At 44.2% G+C, this 21,931-nt stretch overlaps 1 protein-coding gene across 6 annotated transcripts in view; it reads left to right on the top strand.

Annotated features, from left to right (window-relative positions):
- The window catches only part of NRG2 (neuregulin 2), a 117,362-nt gene that overhangs the window by 56,677 nt on the left and 38,754 nt on the right, over window positions 1-21,931 (top strand). For all 6 annotated transcript variants that reach the window (XM_088675002.1, XM_088674999.1, XM_060278136.2 and 3 more), the window contains 2 exons: window positions 699-817; window positions 7,753-7,873. In XM_088675002.1, coding sequence (XP_088531128.1) covers window positions 699-817; window positions 7,753-7,873 — 240 coding nt within the window. The remainder of the gene's footprint in view (window positions 1-698; window positions 818-7,752; window positions 7,874-21,931) is intronic.

Genomic DNA, 21,931 nt, shown 5'->3' with positions numbered 1-21,931 from the left:
GTCCTGAACGGGGTAACTGTGCCTCTGAAGGACCAGGTGTGCAGCCTGGGAGTAATTTTGGACTCACAGCTGTCCATGGAGGTGCAGGTTAATTCTGTGTCCAGGGCAGCTGTTTATCAGCTCCATCTGGTACACAGGCTGAGACCCTACCTGCCTGCAGACTGTCTCGCCAGAGTGGTGCATGCTCTAGTTATCTCTTGCTTGGACTACTGCAATGCGCTCTATGTGGGGCTACTTTTGAAGGTGACCTGGAAACTACAATTAATTCAGAATGTGGCAGCTAGAATGGTGACTGGGAGCAGCCGGTCTTGAAAGTATACCGGAAGGAGCGCCTCCACCTCCATTGTTCTGCCTGGACACTGAGGCCCAGTGCCGAGGGCCTTCTGGCGGTTTCCTCACTGCGAGAAGCCAAGTTGCAGGGAACCAGGCAGAGGGCCTTCTTGGTAGTGGCACCCGCCCTGTGGAACGCTCTCCCACCAGATGTCAAAGAGAAAAACAACTACCAGACTTTTAGAGGACATCTGAAAGCAGCCCTGCTTAGGGAAGCTTTTAATGTTTAATAAATTATTGTATTTTAATATTTCCGTTGGAAGCCGCCCAGAGTGGCTGGGGAAACCCAGCCAGAAGGGCGGGGTATAAATAAATAATAATTATTATTATGTGTCTCACTCCTATTTGTTTGTTTGTTTACTTTGCAGAAAAAATTCCAGATTGCAATTCAATAAAGTGAAAGTAGAAGATGCAGGTGAATACAGTTGTGAAGCAGAGAATGTGCTCGGCAGAGACACCGTCAGAGGCAATCTGAATGTGAAAAGTGGTAAGTTACAGAGTTTAGCCAAAATGATCTATTTAGTTTAGGTTTTGCTGTTGCTATTGTTGAAGGGGAAACATTTGAAATTCCCCTTGATATTTTATTCCCTGAAGCTCATTAGACCTGGGAACAAGAGAGAAGCACCGTCTCTGAGCATCTCTGAGCCTGACCAGATCTGTGAAGCTTCCCAGCCTAACTGAGCTAAATTCCAGTGACTGCTCTCAGTTCCAACTAGACCTGGATACAGTCACATAGTGCCCTGGACTTGGATAAAAACCGAGAAACACTTTTGATCTCCATTTAATTTTTATTAGCTGTTTGATGCAGCTTTTGACTTGAAAATCCAAACTGAAAAAAGTTCTGCCCAGTCCTAGTTCTAAGGTTTCTGTTCCTTTGCACCTGCTTGGTTGTTGCCTCTAATTCCTTCTTCATATAGAGGGGGACATAAGAAGATCCTGGCTGCTGGATCAGGCCGAAGGCCCAACTAGTTGAGCCTCCTGCTCTCACCCTGGCCAGTCAGATGCCCAGGGAAGGGCCACCAGCAGAGCCTGAGGGCAACTGGACTTTCCTCACTTGGGATTCCCAGCAGCTGGCATTCAGAAGCATGCTGCCTTTGACACTGGGAGGTAGAACACAGCCGTTGAGGCTAGCAGCCACGGATAACCTGATCTGCCATGAATTTGTCCAGTCCTCTTTAAAGTTAAAGTAACCCAAGTTGGTGACCATCATTACCTGCTCTGTATGAGGGAAAGTTCCTCCATCCCCTTGATCTTTTTGGTTGCATTTTATGAATCTTTTGAGGTGAGGTGACCAGAACTGTACACAGCATTCCAAATGTGGTTGCATCCTAGATTTGAATAACAGCACAATGATGTTGCCAGTTTTATTTTTTTAGTTGTTGATTTCTAGTATGGAATCCACCTTTTTCTCAACTGCCACACACTGAGTCAAAGTCTTCACTGCGACCCCCAAAGTCTTGTTCCTGGTCAGCCACCGCCAGTGCAGACCCCATGAGCAAATATGTGAAATTAAGGGGTTTCTCCCTTCCTTAATGTGCATCACTTTACACTTGCTTATATTGCAAGCTTATATTGAATTGCATTTTACATTTTATTGTCCATTCAAAATAACTTTTTGCTTTAACCACCCTGAAGAATTTGGTATCATCTGTAAACGTAGCTACCCTATGGCTTATCGCTGTCTCTACATCACTTATGAGCAAGTAAAAAAAATCAGGTTCCAGTATCAACTGGGGGGGGTCTCCACTTTCTACGCCCTTCTATTAGGAGAACTGTCCTCTTATTCTGTGCATCCCATTTCTTAGCCAGTTACTGATCTACAAGAGAACTTCTCCTCTTACTCCACTGTTAGAAGGATTGGGTGCCACCCCCAATCTCTGCTGAGCGGTAGCAAGATTCTAGGGTTTCCAAGTGCTCATCCAGAGTTTGTGCTCTTTTGGAGAGTTGAAGATGCTGTGGGGACTGTCATAGCTTTAAGCAATATGTTTTATTCACCTATTTGCACCTTCAGTCTGCATGGAGGGAGTCCAGATCTTACAGCATGGTCCTCTCAAGCAGGGCTTGCTCCCCCTAGCAGTGCAACCCTGGAGTCAAAGTAATCTCCCCCAGCCAGTCTTCAGCCAGCTTGCCCAAGATGGATCTCTCCCTTTGTTCTCTTCTTCTTCCCACCACACCTTGCTAAATACTCTCTTTTCCTGTCATCTCTCTCATACCTCATCAACCTTAGCAACTTCTGCCTGCCCAGGCCCAGGATTCTTCTTAGATGGTCCATCAATGCTTTTCGCCATGTTATTGCCTCTATCCCAGGTGAGGCCCTGTCTTGGAAAGGAAGCTTAGCCTGCATTTTTCCACTGGCCTTCAGTATTCCAAATAATCAATATCCTACCATTTGTTAATTTTTAGGTGGGTCCCCCTAAATCTATGACACCATGACTGCTAAGCTTATACAGGAGTCTTTTGTGGGGTACTTAGTCATAAGACTTTTGAAAATCTAAATACACAATGTCAACTGGATCACCTCTGTCTATATGCTTGCTGACACTCACAGGTCTCCAAAGATACATACATTAAAGGCACCTTATACTGCTTTAACAGTTATGACTTCTCTCAATAATCCTCAGAACTGTAGGTTGCTAATGGAATTGTAGGGCTCTCTTAACATCTATTAGCACAGTTCCATGATTCTTTGGGAGAAGCCATGACTATTAAAGTGATATAAGAGTGCTTTAAATGTATGGTGTGGATGTATCTTTAACAAGGTTTTCTATCAGTTTTCCAGGAACAGACATTAAGAACTGAATTTTGCAGGTTCCCGCCCCCAGATCCTCCTTTTAAAGTTGATCTTACATTGGTCACTTTCAAGTCCTCAGCTGATCTTTTAGGGACAAGTTACGTGTTTTTATTAGAAGACCAGCAATTTAACATTTGAGTTGTTTAAGGACTCTCAAGTGGAGACTTAAGATTACATTAAAATGAAGCCTGAATCAGTTTTAAAGCAGGAAACTGGGGGGAGGGGCTCTTTTTCCAACATGACATGCTTTCCGTAGAAAAAAGAAGACACAAGCAAATAAGAAAGGAAGATTTATATTTACATTTTGCGCTAGTGAAATTCCAAAACATTTTTGGCTATACAGCGATTGTATAAGTTACAGGTAGGTAGCCGTGTTGGTCTGCTGTAGTCAAAACAAAATTTAAAAAAATCCTTCCAGTAGCACCTTAGAGACCAACTAAGTTTGTCATTGGTATGAGCTTTCGTGTGCATGCACACTTCTTCAGATACACTGAAACAGACCCTTATATATAGTGAGATGGTGGGGAGGGGTATTACTCAGAAGGGTGGTGGGAATGGGTGATTGGCTGATAACAACTGCAATTGCTCTTACAGGAAAAAGCAAGGGGTGAGATGGATAAAAATGTATAATGAGATAAGAATCCAATGTCTCTATTCAGACCAGGTCTCTCCATAGTTTTAAGTTTGGTAATAAGTTGCAATTCAGCAACTTCTCTTTCCAGTCTATTTCTGAAATTCTTTTGTAATAAGACAACTACTTTGAGATCTTGTATAGAATGTCCTGGGAGATTGAAGTGTCCTCCTACTGGTTTCTCTGTCTTGTGATTCCTGATGTCAGGTTTATGTCCATGTATCCTTTGGCGTAGGGTTTGGCCTGTTTGTCCAATATAGAGAGCTGAAGGGCACTGTTGGCATTTGATGGCATACACAATGTTAGAAGATGAGCAAACACCATTACTGGCCCCAACAACATCAAACACCACCTCAGGACTATTGAATTGCTCATCTTCTAACATTGTGTATGGTCTCTAAGGTGCTACTGGAAGGATTTTTTAAATAGTGATTGTATAAGTTGAACTTATGTTGGGGGCCAAGCGCCACCATCCTCTTCATGAAGGCATCAAACAATTCTCAGACTTCATGACCCCTAGCCCTAATCCTGGGGTGCGGTGAGTTAGTACAACGGACTGTTAACCAGAAGGTTGATCGTTCGAGCCCACCCAGAGACAGCTGTGGACAGGATTCCTGCCTTGCAGGGGGTTGGACAAGATGACCGTTGGGTCCCTTCCAACTTTATAGTTCCATGATTGGGTCCCTTCAACTTTACAGTTCAATGATTCTCTGAGTCCGAGATCTAGCTGTGGCAGCACCAGCATGCGCAAGTGCTGTATTGCTCTCTCCCCTTTTCTGCAGCCCCCTTTGAGCACACACCCCGTGTGGATATATATTATGAGATCGTTAAGATGAATCCAATCTTAAGAGCAAGCCTCTCAGCTTGTTCAGTTAGACTTCATGCTGTTTGAGATAATTAGCAAAGATTTGAGTCCAGGACACTTCCTTGCAGTACATATAAGATTTAATAGCTCTGCCATACATTTGGAGATCCCTGTTCATGCAGAGGGAGAAGAGACAGCCTAATTTATTGATGTCAGCCGCCCTGAGCCCGGTTTTCACTGGGGAGGGCGGGGGTACAAATAAAATTATTATTATTATTATTATTATTATTATTATTATTATTATTATTATTATTATTCCTTTGGTGTAGGATCTCCAACTGAGTTCTATGAGGCTTACTCCCTGGTATGTGTGATTAGGAACGGAGACAGCATCAGATAATGGATCCTAATAATTATAATATTAAGAAGTCTGTGAGAAAAGTGGACTGGTGTTAGGACATGTTTGGGTAAAGTTTTTCATCAGCGTTCCTGTCCAATTTTATTCATCTCATATATATTTTTTAAAAATAAACATAATTTTATTAATCTAGATTTTCAAGTTAGCCTACAAAAGAGAACCATAAGACAAATATAAAACAGATCAAAAACATCTCTCTTTTTTAAAAGAGGGAGTAGGTGAGAGACACAGAGAGAGGGACAGAGCAAAGAAGCTGGCTTGGAATGGTTCGCCCCCTCACACAAACATTCCCAGCAGGCCTTACATTTTAAATCTTTCCTGGTGTTGGAAGTAAAGCTGATTACTCAGAAGTAAGTCCAATGGATGTTTCCCCTTAGCAGGTGTCCTTTGGGTCACAGGCTAGGGGGCAGGAAAAACTATTTGCCTTTATAAGCCCCTTTTACTGTCTTAACTGTACCTCAGTAGTTTTGGTGAAGCTGGATTTTACCACAGATCTCCGTGCTAAGCACATTGCCTGGTTTTAGTTTTGCCACGCATTCTTTGACCTACTGTACTTCCTTTGGCAACTTCCAACATCTTATTTATGTTCACTGTATATTGAAATATACAGTCTGTCGTTTTTCCTCAGGCACCTTTAAGTCTTTTATGGCTTATTGCCTGCCAGAGAGTACATTATATGGGACCACTTTTAACCTCAAACATTTACAACTTCATAAACTAAAATATACATTCTGGTTGACTCCTCAACATCTCACTGGAATGTTAAAAAAATCTAATTATCCATCTTTATCTCCTTATTTGAATAAGAAAGTCTTGGGTGGTTCTGTTGTCTATTTTTCCTGATGCCATCAAGAAGATGTATAACTGCACCCATATGTCATGGTGGGTCTAAAAGGACTTCACACAGAGCACACCTGCGTGACCAAGTGACACTTTGACTTTAGCCTGTCATGGGTGACAATACAACTTATGTACCATAGCTGCCAAGTAGCCTGTATTCCCCGGGAAACCCCCCGTTTTTCCAGCTGTTCCCAGCCAAAGGAACGGATTTTTTTGTTTTTTCCCGGTTGGCTGCAGCACGACTTCTGGTGCGGCGGCCATTTTGGAACTGGGCACAGCAGCATCAAAAGTCACTTCTGAGCATGCTCCACCCAGTTCCAAAATGGCGGCAGCGCTACTTCCGGTCTGCTACTTCCGGTCCGGTCCCTTATTTCTCGGGCTGGAACTTGGCAGGTATGTTATGTACACTATCATTATTGCAGTGCTATCGGGAACATGTTTGTTAGTTTATTCACTCTCTTGGAACGAGGTAGAATGAACAGTGTTACAGTCAGTATAATTGTCTGTGATGGGTAGATGTTACTGTTGGGGCTTAGTGGTCAAATTCTTGCATTGTGTTCTTCCACCTCCACACAATGACTTCTGCCTCCCAACCCATATATTTTTAAGAGTGTGAGTCTGTGGCGGCTGTGTGATACATGCTGCACCCCTTTGTATTTATCACTCAGTGTCTTGAATACCCTACAAGCAAAGTAGTTGCAGAGATGAGGGAATTAGACATGCATGATCGAAACATTCACAAAAAGTGATGGGCACTCAAGATTGCTTCTCTGGGGCATCAGTGGTCAACATAGGGCTCTCCAGATGTTGTTGGATACCAGCTCCCATCATCTCCAACCAACATGGCCATTGGTCAGGGACGGCACCTACCCAGGGCAATATAATCCTTCTTGAGACTCCCTAGGGCGAGTATGCTAGCGTCAGATGGTGCCAACCCAGGGACAGAGCCTTATTAGTGTTGGCATTCTCACTGTGGAATGTGGTAATGTTAGGGATGTGGATTAGGATATATTATTAGATAGATCCTATCCAAGCTTGTGTTAGCAAGCTTCCAATATCAGCAGAGTGACATTCCCCTTTTGTGCGCAGCAAAACGTGAGCGTTAGGCTTGCCAGAACCTCTAGAACAATATTATACTTCAATATTATACTTCAATATTATACTTCCTGGCAAATCCCCTTTGTCCCTCTTAAAAGAAACACATGACACAATAGTATTAAAATAAGATAGAGTTTACTCACATGACATCCTGAGTTAACAGCGTAATCGCAGAAAGGAAGGCTTACGTAGAAAAGTTACAAATATATACATCTGGAGACTACTTAGTAAAGTGAGGCTCCATCTGGTCTCTCTCTTGGCAGCAGGCCAAGAGGGAGAGCCATCCTAACTGGAGATTCTCTGGAGATGTGTTCCCGTTGAAGGAGAAAAGTCTAAGAGAGAGAATGGCTGCTGGCTAGGGGCTTTTGTCTGCCAGCTAATCCATCTGATCTGCAAATCTGGAGGAACAGGAATTTAGTCAGGTGTTCCCCCAGGTGAGTTCCTCTTAGTGGACACTCTAGGAACTGTTGTGACTTGTCTGCCCCAGTGTTCCATCCCACATGGAAGACTCTCCACACAGAGGCTCACCAGGTTCCTACTTTGATTCCATTTTGTCACCAGGTGAACAGCTTCCATTGTGTCATTGGGATATTATTTTATTCTGCTCTTTTAGATTTTGCTGGTTTTAATCTTCTGTTTGTATGTTTGAACTGTGTCATTGGTTGCTGTTACAATGTAAGCAATCCTGTGGTTTAAAGGTGGAGCAGAAATCTCCATAACAAATAAAGCAATAACTGTGCGACCACAGGCCATGGGTGGCTCTTCCTTCTCACAGCCACTTAGCCCAAGAAGTACAAATGGCAAAATAAGCATCTAATGTGTTTCTTTTCTTCCCCCAGTCACTACAACGCTCTCCTCTGGGCCTGGACACACTAGACAATGCAATGAAACAGTCAAGTCCTATTGCGTCAACGGTGGAGTGTGCTACTACATCGAGGGCATAAACCAGCTGTCCTGCAGGTAAGTGAACAGATTTCTTTTTTTCCTACACAAAATAACCCTTGGAATCCAAGAGGGTGAGTGCTCTGTGCAAGAGGACAAGGTGTGACATTGCCCTGATGGTCCCTTGGCAATGGCTAAGAAGAGGAGCAGGCTTAGCTAAAGGCTGTGTCTGTGGCGGCAGGCCATTCCCCCATTATCCTCAGTGTCTTGTGTACCATCAGCACTATAACAAAAGTGCATCATCTATGCTGGATACAAAAGCAGCACCTCTCTCTTTCTCTCCCCACTCCCTTCTTTCTCTGTCTGCTGTCTTCCAGATTCAGGTAGGTAGCCATGTGGTCTGATGCAGTCGAAATAAAAAATAAATAAAATAAATTTAAAAAATTGTCCAGTAGCACCTTTATTATGTACTGAGCTGAATCCTAGAACAATAAGATCGAGAATGCAGCAGTCTGATTGGTCCGCAGGAGCCACCCAATCCAGCTCCAGGTGGAAGTGAATCAGCGACCTGATTGGCCTGCAAGAGCAGCCAATCAGGCTCTTGGATGAAGTGAATCAGCAACCTGATTGGCCTGCAGGAGCAGCCAATCAGGCTCCTGGAGGAAGTGAATCCGCAACCTGATTGGCCTACAGGAGCAGCCTGGAATTAGCCAATCACGTGGGGCCCTTTCGGTTGGGGACGTTGGGGAAAGTTTCATTCATTGCAATAAAGAGCATGAAATCACTACAGGACTCCAAGTATATTTCAACCTTAAAGGTAAAGGTAAAGGGGCCCCTGACCATCAGGTCCAGTCGTGTCCGACTCTGGGGTTGCGGCGCTCATCTCGCTCTATAGGCCGAGGGAGCCGGCGTTTGTCCGCAGACAGCTTCCAGGTCATGTGGCCAGCATGACAAAGCTGCTTCTGGCGAACCAGAGCAGCGCACGGAAATGCCGTTTACCTTCCCGCCGGAGCGGTCCCTATTTATCTACTTGCACTTTGATGTGCTTTCGAACTGCTAGGTGGGCAGGAGCTGGGACTGAGCAACGGGAGCTCACCCCGTTGCAGGGATTTGAACCGCCGACCTTCTGATCAGCAAGCCCTAGACTCTGTGGTTTATCTCACAGCGCCACCTGGGTCCTAGACTCTGTGGATTGCTACTGGACAATTTTTTATTTTTTATTATTTCGATTGCTGTCTTCCAGTTTCTTCCAGTTGCAGAAAAGGATCACCCATTCCACTTTTCTTCACAATTTAGAATCACTATTTCGTGGTGCAGTTTGGCAATTTTAGAGTGTGAACTTAATTGATTTAACCCAGCAACCCCCCTTTAGATGGGTATATTTACTCTAAAATGGGGTAAGCAACCCCTACTGGGTTTGGGGGCCCTCCTGCTCATCCTGCCACATAGGGCCCTGGAATTCTGCCCCAACACCTCCACTGTCATGAAGACGATCTCTTCCAGGGTACAAAGCCTGGATATTAATAGGCCAGTGTCTACCATTATGCCAAAGATGTCATCAGTCAGCAAAAGGGACGCATGTCATACTTTTCCATTTCTAGTGGTCCAAAGTGAAATAAATAATCATTTAGTCAAACCAGAGCTTCACTTTCTGTGTGCAGAGAGTGAAAATCACATAATTTGAAGGGCTCTATAAAAAGAAATTATAGATACAGTGTTTGCCTATAAATGACTATTTGCTAAAGCAAGTAGGAACTGAAAATTAGGAATTTTGTGTGGTTTCTAAAGGTTGTCTAATATAGACCTCATCACAGAAGAGGAATGTTTTTCATTGCTAGTTTTCAATGGTAATGGGTCTATATTACGCAACCAACATCATGGGTATTCTGAAGAAAAGGTTTGTTGAGAGAAAGGACTGTGGAGATTGAGGTTGCAATCCTACGAACACTTTCCCAGGTCTAAGCCTCAGAGAATACAGTGTGACTCACTTCCAAGCAAAAATGCATGGAATTGCCCTGTGAGCCACATGGAAAAGCTGTCAGGTTACAATCCTTTGGCAGGACATTAATCAGGATGGTTTGTCTTCTGGTTGTACCAGGCTGGACAGTTTCCCCTCGGTTACTGGGATGAGCACCTCCAAACTTTGCCTCCATTCATGTTTCTGGCATTTGCCATTTCCATAGGAGACAAGACAATTCCACATGCCTTTTCAACATGTCGAGAAATCCTTTTGGTTATCTAAGCCCAATCCATCTCACTAACATGAAGCCGTGCCAATACAGTTTTAGGGGGTTCTGCCAGCTTTAAGCATATACGGTATATGTAATTACAGTATGCAAAATGTAAACGCCACAACTGGCTGTATATTTCAGCCCATGCAAACTACTGAACTGGTAATATTCTGTACAGACCTTAAAACCATTGCTTTGTGGCAGAGCTGATGCTATCATGAAGCTAAATTGGTAGAGCATGAGACTCTTAATCTCAGGGTTGTGGCTTTGAGCCTCACGTTGCCCAAAAGTTTCCTGCTTTTGGGTTGGGCTAGATGACCCTTGGGTCCCTTCCAACAGTACAATTCTTTGATTCTAAACAGATGCAAATGTTTAGTTGACCAGTCAGCTTGCTAGCTTCCTCCCCACCTTGAAAGACTAAGCCTTCCTTGCCTATTGGCTTGGAGGGAGAAGAGGAAGAAGGGTCTGAGCAGTTGCTGGAGGAGAGAGGAAGAAAAACAGGCAGGTAACTAGGGTTGCCATATGTCCGGAATTTCCTGGACATAACCAGAAGCAGTGTCCAGGCGGAAATTGGCAAAATGGTCTGGTAAAATCCAGATGTATGGCAAGCCATGTCAGCAGTGTCGTTTTTGCCAATTTCCCTAAAAAAAATAGCTCAAAAAGTTCAACAGCTTTTCACTTACTGAAATATGGCAACCCTACTAACCACTGTTCTATCATTCTTCTGTTTGCTTCCTGGGAGAGAGTCTTTTGGGGTTCCTTTCAATTTGGGGAGGAGGGACTGTGCTCGTTTGTGATCCAGTCAAAAGGTGTTTGTGTTTGCTTCAGTTGGGACAGAGAGAGAATCTGAAGGAAGCTGGATTAATTTCTGTGCTGGTGTGTGTGGGAAAGGCTCCTTGAATGAGGATTCGGCTGAAATAGTAAAACAAAATAAGGTAGAACAAAATATTTTGGGGAGCAGAAATGAACATGTGTGGTGTGTGCAGGAGAGAGAAAACTTGTAACACTACTCCATTTTTAATCAGATGTCTATTTTGGGAATCCCGCTGTCTTAGTCCCAGTTTATATATCTTACAGAAGGCAAAGAAATGCTAGGTATTTTTTTATTTTTATTATTGCTGTAACTTAAGATATATTTCTTCCCGGGAATTAGTAATTTGGGGTTTTTCCCTAAGTACACAGTTCAGAAATTTTGGAATTCAGTCTCTTTACTTTAGTTTTGTGGTCCTTTTTGTTGTGTAGTTGTGCTCAGGTCAAGTCAGCTATGGAAGAAGATTATCCTTGGCTCTGATAACATTTTCAACTCTATTTGACTACCTGCTTGTGGAATTAATTTTATTTTTATTCCATCTTTCTTCCAAGGAGCTCAGTGCAGCTTACAAGGTTCTCCTTATCTCCCCATTTTATGTTCGCAGTAGCTGTAGGAATTAGGTTAGGCTGGGGGACAAAGAAGCTTCATGGCTGAGATTTGAACCTTGGTCTCTCCCCATTCCTAGTCATTTGGGAAGAGGAGGCAGGTGATATAGCAATGTAGATGATGATGTTTGCACTCCCTATTGATCTGAAACAAAGTATTTCTCCAAAGCCAGCTTTGGGCACATTCACTAACCAATCTTTGCAAGTTGCTAAATTCTTTGCCACAATGTTCATCTCATGGCAGGAAGAGCTATAACTCAGCTTTACTCAAGCTAAATACAGACGCTTGCTCTGCAAGTAGTGTCCCCATTTTAGGCAGAGTTTTCTGTGGATGTGCTAAGCCTAAGGCTAAGCAGAGAAGGCTTTTCTTATATATTTCCCTCTTTCCACTCTCATTTGTCTCTCATCGTAACTTTATGCATTTCCTGCAACTTCCTCTATTCTCCTTTCAGACTTAAGTTCTACATTACTCTATGCCTCTCCTCTTATCCCACTTGCCAGTTTCTTGCATCCTTCCTGATACTTTCTTCCTCTATCATCACCACCACCACCCTTCTATCTCCCTTTCTAATTTCCTACAACACTTCCTCTGCCTAGCCCCTTTCCCTTCAGAGGGAGACTTCCTCCCCACAATTTCCCTGCCTCCCTTTGCTCAGCATGTCAGGAGTTGGTGGTGCTGACCATAGCTGCCAAGTCTCCCATTTTCCCCAGGAATCCCCGCTTTTCCAGCTGTTCCTAGCTGAAAAAACAGATTTTTTTTTGTTTTCCCCCGGTTTATTCTGGTGCGGCGGCCATTTTGGAACTGGGCGGAGCATGCTCAGAAGCGACTTTTGATGCTGCTCTGCCCAGTTCCAAAATGGCTGCAGTGTGACTTCCGGTGCGACGGCTATTTTGGAACTGGGCAAAGCAGCATCAAAAGTCACTTCTGAGCATGCTCCGCCCAGTTCCAAAATGGCGGCAGCGCTACTTCCGGTCTGCTATTTCCGGCCCGGTCCCTTATTTCTCTGACAGCAACTTGGCAGGTATGGTGCTGACATTGGTCCAACCAAAAGGCTACGGCATGACTAGAGGGTGGAGCAGGCATGTAAGGAGGTACTGGACAGGCTATGGTACTGAGGCCCAACTGAAAGTGGTCCAAGACTTGCAGCACAGTTTTGGGCATGACTTGGGGGAAATGGCCTCATGGGTCAAAATAGGAGCTCTACTTTGGCCTTCAGGGTTGAGGTTCACCGCTGATCAAATGAACAAATATCATTGCAGGCATTTAAAATCTGAAAGGCCTTTTTACCTCTGCAGAAAATGATCCCCAAAGACAGAGTACTTCCACATCATCCCTACTCTGAAATGCTCTGGCGTACCCACCAGCCTATCATTAAAAAGAGAATCATAGAATCATAGAGTTGGAAAAGACCACAAGGGCCATCCAGTCCAACCCCCTGCCAAGCAGGAAACACCATCAAAGCATTCTTGACATATGCCTGTCAAGCCTCTGCTTAAAGACCTCCAAAGAAGGAGACTCCACCACACTTCTTGGCAGCAAATTCCACTGCCGAACAGCTCTTACTGTCAGGAAGTTCTACCTAATGTTTAGGTGGAATCTTCTTTCTTGTAGTTTGAATCCATTGCTCCGTGTCCACTTCTCTGGAGCAGCAGAAAACAACCTTTCACCCTCCTCTATATGGCATCCTTTAATATATTTGAACATGGCTATCATATCACCCCTTAACCTTCTCTTCTCCAGGCTAAACATACCCAGCTCCCTAAGCCGTTCCTCATAAGGCATTGTTTCCAAGCCTTTGACCATTTTGGTTGCCCTCCTCTGGACACGTTCCAGCTTGTCAGTATCCTTCTTGAAATGTGGTGCCCAGAACTGGACACAGTACTCCAGGTGAGGTCTGACCAGAGTAGAATACAGTGGTACTATTACTTCCCTTGATCTAGATGCTATAATCCTATTGATGCAGCCCAGAATTGCATTGGCTTTTTTAGCTACTGCATCACACTGTTGACTCATGTCAAGTTTGTGGTCTACCAGGACTCCTAGATCCTTTTCACATGTACTGCTCTCAAGCCAGGTGTCTCCCATCCTGTATTTGGGCCTTTCATTTTTTTGGCCCAAGTGTAGTACTTTAGAAGGCAGTCACAATGAAGGCCCATACAGCTCATGCAAAGCCCCATGTCTTTACCTGCATGGTTTGATTCCACACCATGTAGTAGGCAGAGGATGATGTTTCACCTGATGTCAACTACCCACCTGTCAATGTGGCTCACAATGATTGTGGGAGATCAGGGTCCAGCTCACTAGCCAGATCCTACTTCCCACCCTTCGCCTTTTCATTAACATTACATTCTCTTGCGCTCTCTCTCTCAACTTAATTTGGATTTATAGAAATTATTACCCAGTAGGAGTGGCCTAGTCTGTTTTCATGCCTGAAGTGAAACTGGAATTGCGGCAGTGGCTTCTGGAGAGATCCTGCTGGAAGCCCCTGCTTCTCCTCCTCGCTTCTCTCATGGGATCCCACTGCTTTAGGCAGCTCTGCCTCATGTTCAGGCCTGCCCTGTTACGTGGCCAAATCTGATGCAGTATTTTGAGACGCCCTCATTCACTGAATGATCCCAGATTAGTTGGAAACACTGAATAAATCAGGAATCAAGAAACATAAATAAATAGGAGATATTGCCCTCACTTTGACTTTTTGTTCTCGGTGAAGCTGACTGTGTTGTGTTGTGATGTCACCCTAATCATTGCATGATTCCTGATTGGCTGGGATTTGCCATGTCATCCAGGAAGGTTGTATAATCAGAAGGGATAAGTGATGTCAAAGCAATAGTATCTGGTAGAAAACAAGACACTGACCAGGACTGGAAGAAAAGGAGAATATTCTCACAATCACCTTTTTTTGGGGGGGGAGGGGATACTTCTATCCCTGTCCTCCAGAACCAGTATTTCTGGCCTAAAATTTGAAACAGAATATGCCCATGGAATTTTAGCAGAGATGGCCAAAACAGAGAATTTCTGACAGGATAATTTTAGCCAAACAGACTTCTTGCTGAAATACGTTTGATTATTTTTCCAATGTGTATCAGCTGTTTGGTGAAACAATTGTTGCTGCAGATATGCTGACTGATGGCAAAGTAGCTTTCTTAATACTAACTGGGCACCTGAAATACAAGATAGGGTTGAGGTATGAAGCTGGCTTTCTCCCTAAGACAAGAATACATGAAGAAAGATAAGAGTTCTGTGACACTGAATGGACATGTATCCCGTTACTTGGTTGGCTTTCACTGAATAATTGTAGCTCATCTTTCAGGGATGGTTCTTGAACACTGTTTGAGGAATGAATGCTGATCCCTTTCTTTGCCCATCCCCCTACTACATCCTTCCCTTTCTTGTTTCCTGTCCATGTTGTTGTTGTTTAGTCGTTTAGTCGTGTCCGACTCTTCGTGACCCCATGGACCATAGCACGCCAGGCACTCCTGTCTTGCACTGCCTCCCGCAGTTTGGTCAAACTCATGTTCGTAGCTTCGAGGACACTGTCCAACCATCTTGTCCTCTGTCGTCCCCTTCTCCTAGTGCCCTCAATCTTTCCCAACATCAGGGTCTTTTCCAAGGATTCTTCTCTTCTCATGAGGTGGCCAAAGTATTGGAGCCTCAGCTTCACGATCTGTCCTTCCAGGGAGAACTCAGGGCTGATTTCCTTAAGAATGGATAGGTTTGATCTTCTTGCAGTCCATGGGACTCTCAAGAGTCTCCTCCAGCACCATAATTCAAAAGCATCAATTCTTCGACGATCAGCCTTCTTTATGGTCCAGCTCTCACTTCCATACATCACTACTGGGAAAACCATAGCTTTAACTATACGGACCTTTGTCGGCAAAGTGATGTCTCTGCTTTTTAAGATGCTGTCTAGGTTTGTCATTGCTTTTCTCCCAAGAAGCAGGCGTCTTTTAATTTCGTGACTGCTGTCACCATCTGCAGTGATCAAGGAGCCCAAGAAAGTAAAATCTCTCACTGCCTCCATTTCTTCCCCTTCTATTTGCCAGGAGGTGATGGGACCAGTGGCCATGATCTTGGTTTTTTTGATGTTGAGCTTCAGACCATATTTTGCGCTCTCCTCTTTCACCCTCATTAAAAGGTTCTTTAATTCCTCCTCGCTTTCTGCCATCAAGGTTGTGTCATCTGCATATCTGAGGTTGTTGATATTTCTTCCGGCAATCTTAATTCCGGCTTGGGATTCATCTAGTCCAGCCTTTCGCATGATGAATTCTGCATATAAGTTAAATAAGCAGGGAGACAATCTACAACCTTGTCGTACTCCTTTCCCAATTTTGAACCAATCAGTTGTTCCATATCCAGTTCTAACTGTAGCTTCTTGTCCCACATAGAGATTTCTCAGGAGACAGCTGAGGTGATCAGGCACTCCCATTTCTTTAAGAACTTGCCATAGTTTGCTGTGGTCGACACAGTCAAAGGCTTTTGCATAGTCAATGAAGCAGAAGTAGACGTTTTTCTGGAACTCTCTAGCTTTCTCCATAATCCAGCGCATGTTTGCTATTTGGTCTCTGGTTCCTCTGCCCTTTCGAAATCCAGCTTGCACTTCTGGGAGTTCTCGGTCCACATACTGCCTAAGCCTGCCTTGTAGAATTTTAAGCATAACCTTGCTAGCGTGTGAAATGAGCGCAATTGTGCGGTAGTTGGAGCATTCTTTGGCACTGCCCTTCTTTGGAATTGGGATGTAGACTGATCTTCTCCAATCCTCTGGCCATTGCTGAGTTTTCCAAGCTTGCTGGCATATTGGGTGTAGCACCTTAACAGCATCATCTTTTAAAATTTTAAATAGTTCAGCTGGAATATCATCACTTCCACTGGCCTTGTTATTAGCAATGCTTTCTAAGGCCCATTTGACTTCACTCTCCAAGATGTCTGGCTCAAGGTCAGCAACCACACTACCTGGGGTGTATGAGACCTCCATATCTTTCTGGTATAATTCCTCTGTGTATTCTTGCCACCTCTTCTTGATGTCTTCTGCTTCTGTTAGGTCCTTACCACTTTTGTCCTTGATTATGGTAATCTTTGTACGAAATGTTCCTTTCATATCTCCAATTTTCTTGAACAGATCTCTGGTTTTCCCCATTCTATTGTTTTCCTCTATTTCTTTGCATTGCTCATTTAAGAAGACCCTCTTGTCTCTCCTTGCTGTTTTTTGGAAATCTGCATTCAGTTTCCTGTATCTTTCCCTATCTCCCTTGCATTTTGCTTGCCTCCTCTCCTCCGCTATTTGTAAGGCCTCGTTGGATAGCCATTTTGCTTTCTTGCATTTCCTTTTCCTTGGGATGGTTTTCGTTGCTGCCTCCTGTATAATGTTACGAGCCTCCATCCATAGTTCTTCAGGCACTCTGTCCACCAAATCTAAATCCTTAAACCTGTTCCTCACTTCCACTGTGTATTCATAAGGGATTTGATTCAGATTGTATCTTACTGGCCCAGTGGTTTTTCCTACTTTCTTCAGTTTAAGCTGGAATTTTGCTATAAGAAGCTGATGATCTGAGTTACAGTCAGCTCCAGGTCTTGTTTTTGCTGACTGTATAGAGCTTCTCCATCTTTGGCTGCAGAGAATATAATCAATCTGATTTCGATGCTGCCCATTTGGTGATATCCATGTGTAGAGTCGTCTCTTGTGTTGTTGGAAGAGAGTGTTTGTGATGACCAGCTTGTTCTCTTGACAGAACTCTATTAGCCTTTGCCCTGCTTCATTTTGAACTCCAAGGCCAAACTTGCCAGTTGTTCCTTTTATCTCTTGATTCCCTACTTTAGCATTCCAATCCCCTGTAATGAGAAGAACATCCTTCTTTGGTGTCATTTCTAGAAGTTGTTGTAGGTCTTCATAGAATTGGTCAATTTCACTTTCTTCAGCACCGGTAGTTGGTGCATAAACTTGGATTACTGTGATGTTAAAAGGTCTGCCTTGGATTCGTATCGAGATCATTCTGTCATTTTTGAGATTGCATCCCATTACAGCTTTTGCTACTCTTTTGTTGACTATGAGGGCCACTCCATTTCTGCTACAGGATTCTTGCCCACAGTAGTAGATATGATAGTCACCCGAACTGAATTCGCCCATTCCCTTCCATTTTAGTTCACTGATGCCCAGGATGTCGATATTTATTCTTGTCATCTCATTTTTGACCACATCCAGCTTACCTCCACTCATGGTTCTTACATTCCAGGTTCCTATGCAATATTTTTCTTTACAGCATCGGACTTTCCTTTCGCTTCCAGGCATATCCGCAACTGAGCGTCCTTTCGGCTTTGGCCCAGCCGCTTCATCAGCTCTGAATCTACTTGTACTTGTCCTCCGCTCTTCCTCAGTAGCATGTTGGACGCCTTCCGACCTGAGGGGCTCATCTTCCAGCGTCATAACTTTTATATGCCTGTTGTCTTTGTCCATGGAGTTTTCTTGGCAGGGATACTGGAGTGGCTTGCCAGTTCCTTCTCCAGGTGGATCACGTTTAGTCAAAACTCTCCACTATGACCTGTCCATCTTGGGTGGCCCTGCATGGCATAGCTCATAGCTTCTCTGAGTTATTCAAGCCCCTTCGCCACGACAAGGCATTGATCCATGAAGGGGCATTGATCCATGAAGGGTCCTGCATTGATCCTGTCCATAGCTATTGCTATCTACTATAAAATTTGGAAAAATCCTGAAAAATATTAAATCCAATATTTTCTGTTTACGATGTAAGAGAAAGAAAATATTAGAAGGTTTGGGAATTGGATCGTAGAAGATATCTTAGAGTTTGGGGATAGCTGCTGTTGCTTAGAGGCTGAGACTGCTTTGGGGTCGAGCGCCCTGCCTGTTAGCCGCTTAACTTACATAAAATAGACAACTGTTACAAAAATACCATAAGTCTCTATTGGTGTATTACCCAAAGTAAGCTACCAATGCAATTGTATACATGCCTACTCCAGCTGTAGGTCCCACTGGGTTTAATGGGGCTTACTCCAAGGTAAGTGGGTATAAGATTGCAGCCTAAGTGGCTTTCTAAAACTCAAACTCCCCACCAGTTGGAGGAAGAAACTTGGAAACACCCAAATATTCCATTTGCTGTTTCTCTAAAATTAAGGAAGAATATTGCTCCACAAATAGATTTGTGGGAAAGGCATAAAACATGACTGGCTTTATAAAAAACTAACATTCCATCCATCCAAGTATCTTTATTATTGTTGTTGTTAGTATTATTATTCATTTGACTTACCAACTATCTGAATGTCCACCTTCCCTTATGCTAATTGGTCTCTACGGAGCAGTTGTCTGCCTGGGGGTGGGGAGGCCACTGATGAGTTGATAATGGCCTCACATCATGTATTTCCTTGTAGGCCACGGCAACATCTTGGATTGTGAACGGGTTGGAAGTAAAATTGCCACCAAACTTTCTTCTAAAACAAAATTCAAAATTAATTTCATTAATGTCACAGGCGATGCGTTGCGACTACTCTAGAGTAACAACTCTCCAGACCTTTGCCTTTTCATGCTTTTATTAAGTGCAGGCTATTTACAGTGCTAGAGCTATACAGGACACATCCGCTTAGTCTGACCCAGAACCCTGGAATGGCGCATTCCGCGTCTTCTTCCAACATAAGAGTCTGGGCACCCCAAATCTCCTCCCGCGTTTCCTCCTGCGTAATTCCGGAACCGGAGGGGAAAAGGGTCTCCTTTCCATGTTTTCCTTCTCCCCCTCTTCTCCCCCTCTCTTCCTCTCCCACGTGCAGCAGGGGCTCTCCTATGCTGCCAGAGCCCCGTCTCCTCCTTCCTCCTTCCTCACTGGACTCTTCCCCCTCCCCGCTGGCGCTACTGCTGGTGGAGGAGCTGCTCCTCAGGATGGGGGGGACTCTCTGTACCCTTTGCCCCTCACAATTAACTTTTTTGGGACAAAAATAGTTTCAATTTTCAAATGTCTCTAACAGGTTCCATATATCTCTCTTGTCTGGATTTCCCCTAAAGAGACAAAACAGCCAAGGAATGAAAAACAAAGGCCCTCAGTTGCAGCAATGCAGACCCAGCATTATTTCAGAATCTGATTCCCCCGATCAGGATCTGACACAACCATAACCAGAAACAGGGCAAAATTACTGTAGATGATTTACAGAACAACAACAAAACAAAAAAAAGCAAAGGGAAGAGAGAAAGACATGCTCTCCAACCATCCTGGAATTAAGGAAGCCATCCCAGCTTCTGATAGGATCCCAGAATGTCTTGATTTTTCGTCCTGCTCTCTGGGGTGAGCCAGCTGGCTTGCGCCAGAGTGCCAAACCAAAAGATGCTCATTTTTAGGTTCTACACTCTTGCATGATTCACCTGTCTCCCGCAAGAGCTTGGGACCAAAAAACAAGCCTCCTGATTTTGTTCAGTGGGGTGTTGGAGGGTATGCAAAGAGAGGGTGTGTCCCAAGGTGCTTACAGTATAGGAAAAACAAATGTTATGGGGGTGAGTGAGAGGCAAGGGTAACCAAACGACCAAGAATAGCGAGAAATGGAAGAAGTGAATAAACGAGATGCATATGAGCAAGTGATATCTGTTTTAGCTTTGTTTCATTGGAGGATGAGGATTGAGGCAGTAAACCAAGTGCTTCAAAGAAGATGTGGATTTTTAAAGAAGAATCTGAAGGAGGGATGAGTAAAAAACTATTGTGATTCCTCTGGTCCTCAAGAGTCTTATGACGGAGGAATGGGGGTGCGGACGGAGCGGACCGCCCCCGGCACCACTATTCTGGTAGGGTGCCATCGCGGCGGCCTCCCCAGACACACACACACCACGCTAGGCGGCGTGCCCCCACAGCTGGCACGCCACGCCCACAGAACACACACCACACCCTTGCAGGCGGCACACCACATCCCTGGTATGCGTGTCACACCCCCAGGGGGTGCCAGCCATGCCCCCGCCTGCTTTTCACCCCCGGTAACGGAGCATGCAGCTTCGCCACTGTAGTCAAGTTTCAACTGTTGACTTTACATCACCCCTTTTCTCCCTTGGTCTTGCTCTCCAAATTGCTCTGATCAGTCGCCAGTACATTGGGGAATTTGCTGCACTGATTCTGGAGAATAGGTTCTCACTTCCCATTTCTCACATACCGTCACAGTTGCTTCGTCTAGGGATGCAAGATAAACTTTATATCTTGGAAATGAAGCTGTTAATTTAGTTTCAAAGTTCAGGCAGCCCTTAACGTGCATTTGAGATTTATGAGAGCTAGAATAATATAAGAGAACCTCCTTCCTTATAACGGTTATCAAATATCAGTCTTTCTAAGCCAAATTCTATTGTTTCACTGGAGTGACAACACAGGGCTTCTCTGCCAGTATGGTTTATGACTGGAACTTGAATATGGACTAAATTTTGCATGCTATTAATTTTTTTTTAAAAAAAATAGTCTATTGCTCCTTTCAGGTTATCTTTTGCCCAGATTCTTTACTATGCAGACCAGAGGCCTCTGCATTTCCTATACTGTACAATCTAAATAATAACCTTTAAAAAACTAGTTTGTACACAAACGATCAAAACAAATGGGAATATGAGAAAATTATTCAGGAATCTGCAGCAATATTTGACGTTCTACATTAATTGGTTTCAGAAAGGAGAAATTAATTTGGACCAAAAGCATAATGGCTAACAACATAATTCCTCACTTGATGAAGGAAAAGTTTGCAAAGATGTTTTTTCTAAATGTGATGCCTTTTTAAAATAATTGCTTCCCCCGCTGCTGCTTCTTCCCCAGATTGTGCTAATGGGGACTATAGCTTGGTTTCTCCAGGTGGAAATAAATTCGTAGCTAGAGTTTATGTATGTCACTGATTGGAGTTAACTTTACCAATATGAACCTGGGAAAAACAATATGAGGGAGCAGCATCTGAATCCGGAAAGCCCATGCAAGACCTGGACCAATGCCCAGATGAAGTGGTGGGTTGAGTGAGGGCAAATAAGTTGAATTTGACTCCTGGCAAGGCAGAGCCTCTGAGGGTGAGTGGTTACCATGCCTCAGATATAGGCCAGCTGCCTGCCCTGGACATACCTGCCAAGTCTCCCGCTGAAAAATGCGGGATCAGCAGTGGCGTGGTGGTGATGGTCGCCACCATGCGGCCACTACCAAGATGCATGGCTGCCAAGTACCCCGTTTCCCCCGGGAAACCCCCGTTTTTACTTACCTTTCCCCGGTGATCCCCCGTATCACTTCGTCTCCCATTCTTCTCCGTTATTTTCTCCTGCCGCTGGCCATTTTTTTCTTTCTGATTTGCCCTTCTATGGGCACAAAAATGGCCGCCACTGGCTTCAAAAGTCGCATCTACGCATGACCGGAAGTGCGTAGACGCGGCTTCCTTTGGTGGTGGCGGCCATTTTTGGTGCCCATAGATGGGCGGGGCAACACCGGAAGTTGCGTTGACGCACTTCTGGTCATGCGTAGAAGCTACTTTTGAAGCCGGCGGTGGCCATTTTTG

Source organism: Zootoca vivipara, chromosome 8 (genome assembly GCF_965207765.1).
Source record: "Zootoca vivipara chromosome 8, rZooViv2.hap1.1, whole genome shotgun sequence".
NCBI classification, from domain to species: Eukaryota; Metazoa; Chordata; class Lepidosauria; order Squamata; family Lacertidae; genus Zootoca; species Zootoca vivipara.
The sequence above is the reverse complement of the archived record's forward strand: the minus strand, read 5'-3'. Positions and strand labels throughout refer to the sequence as shown.